Source organism: Lissotriton vulgaris, chromosome 5 (genome assembly GCF_964263255.1).
Source record: "Lissotriton vulgaris chromosome 5, aLisVul1.2, whole genome shotgun sequence".
Lineage (NCBI taxonomy): Eukaryota > Metazoa > Chordata > Amphibia > Caudata > Salamandridae > Lissotriton > Lissotriton vulgaris.
This window is the reverse complement of record NC_141693.1, coordinates 312246729-312260880: the sequence shown is the minus strand read 5'-3', so window position 1 is coordinate 312260880 and position 14152 is coordinate 312246729. Positions and strand designations below refer to the sequence as shown.

At 41.8% G+C, this 14152-nt stretch overlaps 1 protein-coding gene across 1 annotated transcript in view; it reads left to right on the top strand.

Moving 5' to 3' along the window:
- Positions 1–13317, top strand: part of PEX10 (peroxisomal biogenesis factor 10) — a 49439-nt gene extending 36122 nt beyond the window's left edge. Inside the window, exons 4-6 of the mRNA XM_086921544.1 lie at positions 6551–6726; positions 10610–10745; positions 10877–13317. Of these exons, the coding sequence (XP_086777670.1) occupies positions 6551–6726; positions 10610–10745; positions 10877–10945 (381 nt within the window). The 3' untranslated portion in view covers positions 10946–13317. The remainder of the gene's footprint in view (positions 1–6550; positions 6727–10609; positions 10746–10876) is intronic.
- The last annotated feature ends 835 nt before the right edge of the window (positions 13318–14152 follow it).

Here is a 14152-nt window from a genome sequence, read left to right as displayed (position 1 = left end):
GCAGGATATTCTTTTCAGATCTGAATAGTATGGATCCTCAATGGTCTGAAAGAATACCTTTTAAAAAGAAGCAGTAATCTTTTATATAGTGCTTCAACCTGCACTCCTGCCATTTCTAAGCACAAACAAAACACATAGCTGCACTCTACAAGGGAATTATTGATTGAAACATTTATTGATCTATTACGCATTAGAGTGAAAACAACATACTTTTTTAGTCAACACATACTTTCGTCTCCATTTTCTCCATGCTCTTTGGAAAAGGAACTACAAAGCAAGCAGTGAGACCTTTCCCTACAATCCCACCAAATTAGGTGGTGTTTTCTTCCCACTTCCACCCCAAAATTTAATATGAGCAAGTATTTGCCCATGTCCATGATGCGAATAGGCTGTGGCAAGATTTGTGAAAACTCCCAAATGCATTATTTTGTGCGTGTGCACAATCGTCCCAGGGGATTCCAACACTGAAACACCCTCTTCTCACACCTCAGAAAATATTAATTCATAAGAAAATGTAGGTGTATCTTTTACAAGTGCACATCTGCACTCTGAGCCCAACAAACTGAAAAGCTGTGCTATTTGTGAACCGAAGTTGAAGCAAGTATTGGCAAACAAGAGCCTTAAACAGCCAAAGAGACTGGGGGTGTGCAACGTGTGCCAAGGACAACCAAACGCATTCTAGATTTTCAGGATTATCACATAAAATAAACAGATACTAACTTGATCTCATTAGAATGAATTTGAATAGTAAGTGGTCATTTTGAAAGTCTGGCCATGGATTCTATTCTGACCTGCCCTCATGGACCTATGCTGGACATCCTTGCCTCCTAATCCTAAACTTCCTACAAACTCTTCCCCTTCTGCAACATACATTTGTATTTTTTATACATTTGTAGAATGTCCTACCTTAGAAGATTAGTGGCTTCTTCCAGCCTTTTTGGAAATCTGTGGTATCTGTGCGGGCAGTATTTCTGCTCCAGTCAGTGCCAAATTAGGCACATGTTATGCAAACCGTTCCGGTCAGGTACAGCTTGTTTATAGAGAGCGCTTGCGTCTATCTATTGTGGGTGTGTTTATGTCTGCACGGGGGTAAGTCTCTAGGGGTGTGGTCCTGCATGTCTTTGTGCGTTTGTCCATTAAGTGATTTATAAGTCTATGCATCTATAGCTTAGCTATGTGTCAATGCAATGGTGTTGGAGTGTGCAGTGGGTGTGCTTGTTTGTCCCGGGAGGGTGTGTCATTGTAGTTGGGTTGTGTGTATGTGCAGTGAGTGTGTCAGTTTGGGCAAGATGAAAGGGGAAGAACCAATTAGGCTGGAAGCAGGCCAGACGTCTCATGACAGACATCACCTCCTCAACTGCACAGAATTTCTCATCTATTTCTTTTTTACTGCAACCCTGAGGTACTCTACCTTAATTTTGACTTCAGAATGATGTGCTACCAGAATATTATATACAATATATTGAGGGCCAAAATTTTGAGAAGGTAATTGGTAAGTAAAGATTTACTATTCTTAACTCCAGACTCTATATTTTGGTTCTCAAGATTTGGCAGCATGATGTTTCTGCAGTAGGTATTTCCACATACAACCAACATGGATCGATGTGCAAATAAGCTGCAGCTTATTTTTGGACCAGTATATCCAAAATACCATACCTAAAGTCAGCTATTCCAGATCCTTCCAACATTTTTGCAAATCATTGATAAATCACTGGTCAGTTTTATTAAAACAAAAATCCATTAATGACTCTGTGCCATCCCACGTAATTCATTTGGGAATAGGTGGGACAAGTTGATTGTCTTACAGGACATGTAGATTTATGTTGCATTTTGTCCCATGGACAAGTAGATTATTAAAAAATTTCCACACCCCTGGAGAGACTGCAAATATTTTCCACTATCTCCTCTGTTACAAATGTGGGAATGGTTACTGCCAGCCTTCAGCTGTCCTAACATCGCAAAAAAGTAGCCGGTCATAGTAGATCCCTTCCGCTTCGCCATCGGTATTAAGAAATGAGTAAGCATAAAGTCAACTCACAATGCTTACCTTTTGAATTGTATTGCGACCTTCCTACAGCCCCTCGAGTGGCTTGTGATTGTATTGGTAGCAAATTGCGAAAGCAAGGGCAGTGTCCTTCTGTTCCATTCAGCTTCAGTCTTTGCTTTCCATTAAGTAATATTTATATAAATATACTCCCTCATTTATTGATATGTTCGATCTTGCATTATTCACTGTGGGGAGCCGCTGCTCCCAATGTTGCTGCCAGCATCCGAAGCTGCCAAAAGTAGGAAGCTGCCTTTAGTGAAATACACTTTCTTCGAGTAGCGGTTGCTACCCAACGGGGGTGGTGAGGTGGGGAAGGAGAGGGTTTGAAAACTACTTTCCTTAATACTGCCGACCGCCGCCTCTCCTCTGTCCTCTCACAGCAAGAGGAACCAAGAAGTGAAGCACACAGCCTCCCAGAATCCCCTGACCAATTACAACGCTGCCTTGCAGCAGCGTTGTGATTAGTGTGAGCGCTGTTGTTTGGCGCTCAGACAGGTGCTGGCAGGCTGTGCATGTTCTCTGCCCAGTCTGTAATGCAGCCTGGGTGGAGAACATGCAAAGTGCGCATGACGGTTTGGGCTGCAAAATAACCATGTGCACTTAAGGTGCTGCCACCACTCCTCCTCCTGAACCTGGGGAGCCCATCCCCACCCCGCCGCTTCAACTGCACTAAGGAGCGTTATTATTAATTTGTTTTTTGTAGTAGATTTGCAGTTGAAACAGTGGGGCGATGCTCCACCTCCTTAATGGAGGAGCCGCTGTTGTCTTCATTGTGCTGCCGCCAGCCTATCTTGTGCAGGTGACTCCCACCATCTAATTTACCAGAATTCAATGTGGTCAAGCACTCTTATCTCCTCAGACCTCATTCTCCAGCAGGGAAGGAGCCTACAGCTGCAATAGTATCATAATAAATGTCCTCATATGAGTAAGGCTCAGCTTTTTCCCCAGCTTACTCTACTACTGACAGCCTATCTCCCTGCTCAAACTAGGCAATTAAGGCTTAAGCATAATTGGTGGCTGCCCTTTCTGCAAGGCACATCCCTTATCCCTTGCAGCCTAGATTTGTATGGTGTCTCCATTTCACAAAGACCTGCCCCTTGCCTCTCTTGCCAACCTCTCCACCTCCAGATGTAAAAGGCTGCCAAGAAATTAAAGTCGCTGCCTCACTCTGTCATGACTGAATACCCACCCACAGCCCCTCCTTTGGCAGACCAGATGTCTATGGAGGTGAGTCAGGACTGTCAGCTGTCTATTGTACAATGCTTTAAACCCAGTCTCTTCCTATACTCTCTAGCGATCACAGAACACCAGCATCCAACTAAATCAATCAATACGGATTTAAAAAGTTCCACTAATAACCCAATAGGGTATCCTGGTACTTACTTACAGGTCCCAGAGACTTATTGGAATAGCCAGGTCTTGAGGGCCATGGCTGCTCATGATCGAAGTCTCTAGGAGGTTTTCGGTGATACCTTTGTAGAGGGAGTTGCTGTAGTCCAGTCAGCTGGTGATGAGTGAGTGTCACAGTGCTTCTCGTGTCTAGAGGTAGCCACTTGAAGATCTTATGTAGCATGCCCATAGTGATGAAGCAGGCAGAGGAGATGGCATTGATCTGTGATTTCATGATGAGCTTGTTGTCAATGATTCCGAGATATCTGGCGTGGTCAGAGGGAGTAGATGTGGGTCCTAGGTCTGATGGCCACCAGTAGGCATTCCATGTGTTGCTGCTGTTGCTGAGGATCAGTACTTTCACCTTGTCTGTGTTCAGCTTCAGGCAGTTGTACTTCATCCAGTTTTTGACGCGTGTCATGCTTCTGTGGAAGTTGGTTCTGGTGGTGGTGGTGGCGTCATCAGAGAATGAGAGGATGAGTTAGGTGTTGTTTGCATAGGATATTATGTTGAGACCGGAGGATCTGACTATGTTGGCGAGCCGTATCATGTATGGATTGAAGAGCGTGTGGCTGAGGCAGGAGCCCTGGGGGACACTGGAGGTGATCTCCTTGGGTTTGGAGGTGAAAGGTAGGAGGTGAATCCTTTGGGTTCTTCCGGTAAGGAAGGAGGTGATACATCTGCGTGCTTCCTCTTGGATGCTGATGTGGTGGAGTCTTTTGATCTGCGTGCGGTGGCATTTGGTGTCAAAGACTACCAAGAGCCTGCCGAGTAGCTGGTTTTGCTCCAGGTGTGTCATGAGTTGCTTGCTAATGATCTTTTCCAGTACCTTTACTGGAAATGGTAGCAGAGCGATCGGCTGGTACACTTTGTGTTCGCTGGGGTCGGCCAAGGGTTTTTTGAGTAGTAGTTTGACTTCGGCGTGTTTCCAGGTGTCTGGAAATGTTGTGGTGTTGATCAGGGTGTGAGTTCCTGGACGATTCTTTGGTTTCCGAGGTTGAAGATGTGGTGCGGGCATGCGACTGTGGGAGCTTCTGAGTGGATGGATTTCATGGTGGAGGTGGTGTCCTTGGTGGAGAGGAGATTCCAAGTGGTCAGTCTGTGGTTTGTGTCATTGGTAGCTTATTTGTCAAAGAAGTCGATAGGTGTGGATTTGGGGTTCAAAGTTTCTTTATATGGTTGCGATCTTGTCCTGGAAGAAGTCGGCGAGAATGTCTCATGTCTCCTGTGAGGGTATGATGATGTTTTCACTGGCAGCCTGGTTGGAGAATTCCTTAACGATGTTGAAAAGTTCCTTGGTGGTGTTTTCTCTGGTTTCGATGCGTGTGGCTAGGGCTGTCTTCTTTGCTGCTTCCTTCATATCCCCGATCTCGACAGGAAAGACATGGTGTAACAGAGGTTGTTTACAGATTGGCCTCGACCCCATTCCTTGTCACTAGAGACCACAGGCACGGCTCACAGGTTACTGGCTTGCCATCCCTGATATACAGCAGCCCACTGCAATTGGCCACTCTGATTTTGAGACCGCTCCACAGCGCGAACATTTCAAACGCCTTCTTTAAGCTGTTACAGCCTTTATTGGGTCGACTCTGACCCAGCATCCAACTGCACAGACCGTGGCCGTCTGCATCCTTTACTCTCCTTGTACTTGTTCTGGACTTCTTCTCAGTCTTCACCTGAAACAAACCTCCTCCAAGTCACTCTGACCTGGATCTAGGCAAAATGTATACAGGCATACCATTGTTAATGTCCTGATGATGATCCTATATCTTTTGTAAGGATCGAAATGCCATCGACTTGTTGTACACCATTTACACCTCTTTATTTAATACTTATTATGTGTTATGGTGTCGCCACTATAATTTGTTAGTCCTACCAAAATGTGTCTCATACAAACTATTTACTCTGCCTGAACCTTTTTGTTTCATGTTGTATGTCCTACCCACTAAGTTGGATACAGGCTTGTGTCCCACTTTATTTGTTTCTTGCAGAATTTTGTGTATATTTAAGCAACTATATATTAAAAACACCTGTCTGGCTGGACTGCTGTAAAATGTAGTTCTGATTGGTCCTATATTTATTGTTTGCTCTCATTAATCCTTGTCCAGGGACCACTGTCTTTAGAAATAATTATTTCTTGCCCTCAGCAGGTGATGGTTGAGGGAGGTCTTGAAGTCTGCCTTGTTAGAGGTGTCCTTGCTGGGGCACCATATCCTCTCCAGCTGTTTGCTGTCTCGTTTCGCTGTTCTTGGGTGTACCAGCTGGCCTTTTTGGGGTATTTTTTCTGGATGTTGCTCTTGATGGGGCCGATGCTATTGGCGCAGTTGGTGATCCTGCTTGATGTTGGTGGTGGTAGCAGGTTTGGAGCTGGTCTCTGAGATTGTATTCCGTCTCCGGTGGGGTCCCTGATCGTCTTTGGGGTAGTAGTGCAGGGGCTGGAGATGTTGGCGTAAATGAGGGAGTGACCTGCCGTGTGAGTTCTGTGATGTAGCTTTATTGACACAGTTGATGGGGGTGAAACTGGGGTCCAGCGTGTCTTGCGGTGTGTGTATGTGTAGGATCTTGGACGATATGGGTCAATCGGAGGCTGCTCATACTGAGCATTTTGTTTATCCCTGCATATTGTTCTTTGAGTCACCCTTCTGCAGTTAGAGGAGTATTCCAGCTGCATGTAGTGTGTTATAAAACGCCTGATTAAAAACATATGACTAAGGGCAGGACTGTGACCGCATTTTCCTTTAAGGGGTCCCTTACTAAAGAAAACTGATGCATTCCAGGGTGCAGAGTTTCAGTTTTGTTGAGACCAATATAAGTTTACCAAACCATCTGGAATTACTAGTTTCATAGCAGAAATCTGGACATAGCATATGAAAAAGTTGTCCCTGATAAACAACTAGATACTTACTTTATATTTTGGTACAGTATAACCAGGCTGATTAAATTAAACAGTGCACACATTTGTCATATCATTTGGGAAAATAAATGTCAGTCCCACCCCTCCTACCCTCTCCTAATAACCCAAATGAAAATGTGACTGTATCACTGGCATTTAAAGGTTCACAAACAAGGCTTTAGTAGATCTTTTAAGTAATTTTGTCTTTCATTTATTCACAGCTCCGTGTCCGAGGATTGGTTGGAGGTGATCAAGGAATTCGATCAAGTTACGGGCTCCTGGGTATTGTGTCACTACTGCATTTGCTGCTGATAGTCTCAGTGCAGATCTACAACTTCAAACAGAGGCAGTGGGCACAGCAGAAGTGGAAACTACACCGACGCATGTCCTATCAAAGGTATGGAGATTTCTCACTGCCTGAACTGCTATTATGAATATTAGACTTATATTTTTAGTAGGTGTGATACTCCATAGCTGCTAGTGTTTCCTTATTCTTTTAAACAGAAGATCGTGTCAAATGAGCAGTAGAGAGATTTTCTATATGTAAATTTCACACTTTCAGGGCCTTTTAAAAAAAAAAAAAATAAGTGCACCTGGTTTCAGGAGGAATTGAGAGTGGAAAAATTGCAACTGAATTCAAATGCCCTGTTGTGGGAATCAACCACTAGTTACTAGGCTATTTAAGAATGTAATAAAAATACGATCAAACAAAAACTTTCTGCAGGCATTTTGACATTGTTAATGGATAGAAGATTCAACTGTAGTATTTTAATAATTTGTAGAAAAAAAATCCCACAGCAAAAAAATTCCTAACTAAGTGGGTCATTAGCATTTTGGGTGGATCTGCCCACCAAATGCCCCTGTTGGACCCCCCCCCGCAGTATTAGCATGGCGAGGGGCGGAGGGAAAGAGCATCCGCCGCTTTTCCGCCGGTCGGACTGCTGACCGGGCAGAAAAGGGAGCTAATACGGTGGCGGTGCCATGTTAGCATGGGCAACCTGAAAGGCCTTTCCTTGGCGGCGATGCTACCATGGAAAGGCCGGCGGAGATTGCTTTGGGGGGTTGCACTTGGGGGGTACATTAGCATGCACAAGGTGGCAGGCACCGCACGCATGCATCTTGGACATTGTGGCAGGCGGTGCTTCAAGCAGCACCTGCCACAATGTTCAATATGTGGGATGCGACTGCCAGGTTGGCGGTTGCATCATAATAGGCACAGCGGGATCGTCATACCCCTGGCAGGCGGCCCGCATACCGTTATGGTGCCCACCACCATCGTAATGGCACCCTAAGACATTTGCCACCTTAACTGATAAAGCTCACAGCCATATGTAAAAGTATGACTTTCAAACCCAGCTGTTCAACTTTTATGTGAAAACATACCACAGGATCGTAAGCAAACAGGCAGATGTTTACATCTTCACATTCCTTTTCCCCTCTACTATCCTACATTTTGCCCTTCCAGTTAACATAATTAAAGAGAACGAAGAAAATAATTATAAGACAGTTCATCTACCATTGGTGATCTTGTAGTGTTTGTAAAATGTGTCCTTTGTGACTGCAAATATAGTTCAAACAGAGTGATTGTTTTGTTTCTTCTGAGGTCTGTAAAATGAAGACTAAGGTTTGATTAGTAATGGCAATTCAATTACTTATTTTGTATCACATCTAAACGAATTTAGTGCAACTTATTATGTGCGGAAGTGCTGGAAAGTCTGGTCCGGATCTGACCAACCCAGACGAACATACTGAATATATCTTGATGTCATTTTACGACACCGTCCATAATTCAGCAACTCCTGCACATTGTCTGCAATGTGCAAGCAGCAAGGGTGCTTTCTAATTCCTTCCAGCTGGGCCCAAAACAAAGGCCTGAATTAAATGACACTGAGATTTTTTCAGTTCTGAAGTACTTAATAGAAACTATGATTTGGAGTCCGGTTTTTAACTTTGTTCAGCTCCTTATGTAAGAGTTGTATTTGCACTGCAAGAATGTAAGATTTATCTGGTTGCATGAGTAGTTACACAACTATTGCTTTGTGTAGTAACCAACTCGACACGGAGGTAGTAAGATGGTTGTGTATTGGCTACATCGGTAGCAGAGTCAGGGAGACCAGCTCTGCCAACAGCTCCAAATGGAATGCTTCAGCTCCAGTTGCTAGGAGACTCCACATTCTAGAGCACAGTAATCATAACCGGTTTAAAGGTGAACTACCTATATGCATAAGCGTGAACAGTGCAAGGCTAAAATACAAGATACAACACTTTGCAAGGCACCTTCTATTTTTTAAAAAATTGTTTTATAACTCTGCTCTTCCTAGAGTAGAGTGTCAGAGCACTTCACACCACACGCAGATGAACAATAAATCATACAAGTGTGTAATCAATGTACATGTTATGTTATGTTATGTTGTAGAGAGTTTTGTAACGTGCTCAATTACTCAAGAGTATCCTGGCGTGGTCTCGTGCGGAAAGGCAGAAAGCAAATAGAGTAGAAATCAGATTGTTGTATTGAAAAGATGGGTTTTTAAAGCTTTTTTGAAGAGAGCCATGTCCTGAGTGGCTCGAAGATACAGGGGGAGTGTGTTCCAGGCTCTCGCAGCTGTTACAGAAATGGACTGACATTCTACATAAGGCAATGAGTGTTGAAAAGTGTAGGAATCACATATCATCCACACTTGTAGACATTAGTTAAAAGTGAATAATTGACAGAAACAAAAAGTCAGGATATAAAGTGTACCTTGGCGATTGTGGTTGTTTGTACCAACACGACTTGGGGCCATATGTTTCAATGTTAGGTTTTGTGATTCGAAAATAGTGAATTTTTGAGAATCGCTATTTGAGTACCGCAAAACGCTATGTATGTAGGATTTGCAATAAATGTTGGGAATCCTACATATTCCTTAATTGCGAACCTCAAATTGCGATTCGCAATTAGAGAATCGCAAATTGAGCATGCAATTTCAAGTGTGCCAGGGTGTCAAAAGGACACCCTGTTGCACCCCTGAAATGAGCATGGGTGCACATACATGCCCTAAGGGCATGTGTGTGCGCCACATGTCACTTTAAAAAATGCAAAAACGTTCATTTTTAAAAGAAATCGCAAATTACCACTAACCTGTAGTTGGTGGTAATTTGCGATTCCTTGTGTCATATTCGCACAACTTGGGTGCTTCATACATTCCATTTAAGGAATCGCAATTTGCGATTCCTTAAATGCATTCGCAAAATAAGGAATCGCAATTTTGCGATTCCTTAATTTGCAAGACAGTTGTGCTTTCATAGGTAGCACTAGGCCAATTGTGATCGCAAATTTTTGAATTCTGCGAATTTTAGCGTTTGCGATAGGAATTCGCCTCGATACATATGGCCCATAATTACTTCCCAAAGGAACCCTTCTTTGTAACCTTAGAATTATAGCAGATTGATAAATAACAATAAAAAAATAATGATTCACATTTTGAATGCAGCTCCTTGATGCTGTTAAATAGATCATTGTGCTATATTTGAAGGCTTGCAACTTTTGAACATATGGTAACAAAATCATATAGCTGTTAAAATTAGTAGCCCACTTACCTATCTAAATGAAATACAAATCTGTGATCTTCATGTTATACAATGTGCTTTGCAGGCATATTAGCCTTCTTTGCAATTTTTGGAGTTCAAACTATGATTTGCTAAAACACAGAACTCTCTTAGAACTGTGTTGACCATTATAGGTATCTTACCTCTGTTATTATCCCCTGAAATTATTGCTGGGTGCACAATGATTCTAACTCTGTTAGATATTTTAAAATGCAACCTGTTTTGACCAGTTAAGTAACCAATAACATATATTTATTGGGATATATGTCCTTGTTGCCAATTTTTTCGTATAGGACTTTCATCTGTCACACCTTGACTCTCAATTTATGGGTTCCCTGAGTAAAAAAATTCCAAATCCAGCACTGCGTAGTACATTGTATTGAGGTTACCAGCTGGGAAGCAAAGTTATGTCATTGTTGCTGTTATTACTATTTTAATTACGTCTGCTTGTTGAAGTGGATCCCTTTGTGATGGTTCTCTACAAACTCCACTGGTTGCTGTTAGATAATTATTCCTAATTATTTCACTTCATCGGCCATCTTTGTTCTGTTGCTTGATTAGGGAGAGTTCCAGTATGAAGTTGTGGATTAATTGAAGAGACTGCAGATAAAAGGTGTTTGCATAATTGAAGTAAATATTGATAAAACGTAAATGCTATGTGATTGATTTATTTTGTATTTATTTTTCTATCAAAGAGCCCCGCCACAAGAAAAGTCTCTTCTCCGAAACTCAAGATGTACGTTATGCTTGGAACATCGAAGGCATACCACAGCCACACCATGTGGACATCTTTTCTGCTGGGAATGCATTACAGAGTGGTGCAACACCAAGGTGAGATGGATTTTCTAACACTGAACTCTGTTAATTGGAGGTACCAATGCCTTTTGATTTAATTACAAAATACGGCAATTAAGTGGGCTTGTGAACTAGCAAAAAATCTGTATAATTTGTGTCTTTTGTAGACGGAGTGTCCATTGTGCAGAGAAAAATTTCAACCGCAGAAACTAGTCTACCTTCGGCATTACCGGTAATGTTGAAGACCAACACCGAGAAGAGAATAAAGCTATTCCTACAACCATCATCTTGTGAAGCGCTAAAAGGAGCACCTTGTTTCTTCATGTACTCTTCTACTGAAATATATTAAGAAGTTGATTTTTTTCATTTAGCTGAACATGAATGCTTATCCACAGATTGGATGAAAATCAACCTTTCAGAAATGAACATTTTTACTAAATTGTGAACGATTTTTGCAGTACTTTTCTTCATTAACCGCAGGATTGCACAGTGCTGGAGTATTTGAGTTGGGCAATAAAGATCACTATCTCAGCAACAGTCCTAGGTTGTTATTGAGCTGAAAGTTAAACTCTTCCAAGACTGTCTATAATTCTTGCGTACATATTTTTGTGTGTATGTACAGTCAAGCTTCAACATATACAGTCAGACTCCTTGATCTGCTAAAATTCTGCTTCCTTATGCAAGACAATCTTGCTAACAAACACAGTTGTGCATCAGCTGGCAGCACCATTGGCCAATCACAGCTGTCTCAGCTGCGTCTTACCAGTTGGTGTAATCATGCAATCAGATCAGTATAACTTGTGAGTAGTAATGTCTCGAACTTGATGCTGGTGGAGACAGAGTGGTAGTGAAATTAAGCTTTGGGCAATCATTTCACCACAACAATATACGAATCAACAGAACGTTAGGACTTGTTTCACAAATATGAGTAATTGAGGATTCTCCTGCTTCCGGTCCACCGTACAGCAAGCTTTTGAAAGTTTTTATCCATGGTGCTGCTTTTGTTCTCTGGAGCACCTCCTTAGGCTTTGTTGCTAAAACCACCCGGACTGTGCAAATTTACACCTGTGCAAACACCAACAGTCCCACACAATAATGCTGGATGGTCTTTGTTTTTTCTTTTTTTTTTGCTTTGTTTTTCTTCAACATGAAAAAAATGTTTACTCTAATTATAAATACCATGATTCAAATCTTGCGCTGATGAGAATATGCACAAATCAAATGCTGATCACAAACTGATGTAACTGCTCTCTTGTGACATGGCTAAATCAAGTGTGATGTTTATAATATCTTGAAAGATAGGAAGATTTTTGCTGATAAATAGGCCCTAGCTTTCAGGCATCCTGAGGTGCACATGCCTGTGTAGATGTAGTTGAACAAGACCAGTATGGCCTCAGGTGACCATGCACGTGATATCCCGTAAATGCATGTGTCTCGTACGTTTTCATGCAAGCATCAGATTGGAAAGTACCAATATTACCAATAGCATTTTAAAATGCCTCCAGTTGTAGAGAAAAATCAATTAGCCTTTGAAAACCGGGCTTGATTTGGTGTGCCTCTTTCAAGCGCCAGTTTATCAGTGTTTTGCTTTCACTGGTCATTACTGAACAGGGAATTACATTTTTGGTAAATGACTAGAGTAGGTCACCGTGTTCAGCAACTCCACAAATATGAAGGCTATTTAAAGAATCGCTGAAAAATGTAGTTCTTCATTTCATTGAAACTATTTTGTTTTCTAGTTTCCTTCTTTCGTCTTTATTGTAAAGGCTATAATGTGATGACCTACAGCTGTGGAAAACAATATCTCTTTTTTTCATTTACATTTCTTTCAACTATGGCTATGCCCGTTTGCCATGCACCTTGTTGCACAGTAATTGTTATCAGGGTGATTCAATCTGAACAAGTAGCATTTGTCAGCTGTGTTTAGGCCTGGGAACCCCTGCAATAAAGGACTGGTTACAGTACTCTATAAAAGTAATGGCTTTAGTAGGTGAAAGTCCAGCACTGGATTGTACATCCAGATCAAGAAAATCATTTGTCACCAGAAGGAAGCTGTTTTCACGGTATATCAGGAAAACATTTTTGGGAGGGCCAGGGTGCAGAATGTTCAAAAACTGGCTTAATAGCAATATTAGATTCGTTCCTCTCGAAAACCAGTACACCAGTTAATTATTAGGTCGTGTATACACGTATTTGGGTAATGGAATAAAGAATTAAATTTGCCTTGAGTTTTGGAAAGGCACTAACAGCTTCTTTTTGTTGACTTGCGTCCTTTCTGAACACATTGCTGTTTTCTGTTTATGCTGAAGTTTCTTTGCACAACACTACTCCTAAAAGAGGCAAACACCTGTAAGATGGGTGCTTTAATTTACTGTATGTAGTAGTGTCTACTTGTGGTTTGCTTAACAGACATCCATTGTTTTCATGCTAATAATCTAAGAACTGGAATTGCTCTTTCTAGTTGAGAGCTGATGCTGCAGTTTATACGGGACATATCAGTTTACTCAACATTAAATGGGTTATTGACATACGCTGTGTTTAAAGAAATCATACCATGAGAAGTTCTAAAGTAGAAGGAAATGCTAATAAATAATTTTTAGAACGTCAACTGTTGTGCTCATCGTATTTTGACCAAGCAATTGAAGTAAATGGATAGATGCACTTATTCCTCTTGGTGTATGTATGCTTTTATGTCCCTTGTGGGGCATGATTTTATGTCCTTTGTATTTTCTTTGTCTTTGAATTGGCCTGAAACTAGGCTTGAACCTCCAATCATTAATTCACACATATTGTGCCACGGAGGGACACTTTCATCGCATCATGTTGCACTAGTGCTTCACTTAACCAACCACACTGATGATATTTTTGGGTATTAATTATGTAGCTGCACCCATACCTTCCCTTTTTCTAACACCCCCCCCTCCATACTAGTTGTTGAGATGGGATTGACCCCTCTACCACCACGGCTTCCTGAACACTATTTCCTTATCTCTGCACTTCTGATGCATCTCTTTATCTTGGTAATGAAGGAGTCACAGAAGGACTGTAATACTTGGAGGAGGATTCGTGAACCCCGTCCATACTTCCATCTCAATATGAACAAGAAGCCACTTGTCTTCCTCTGACCCAGCCAAATCTGTTATTGTAACTACTTAACAGTTGTAAAGACTGATTTACAACCACAGTCCTCTTCTGACTACAATTCTTCATTGTTACATACTCAGTTTGGGTTTAGACCACTGCATATGACTGAAACAGCCATTGTAGGTTCTGTGGATGACCTCTTGTGTGGCTCATTGATGAGCAGCCTATCCTATCATTTTTGGATGCTTAATTGCACGTTTTGCTACCCACACCTGTGTGTTTGACTTCCGCGATGCACATTATTTCATAGCACCTGTCTTTTTCTATATTTGTTTTGTAATATGCTATATTGTGTATGA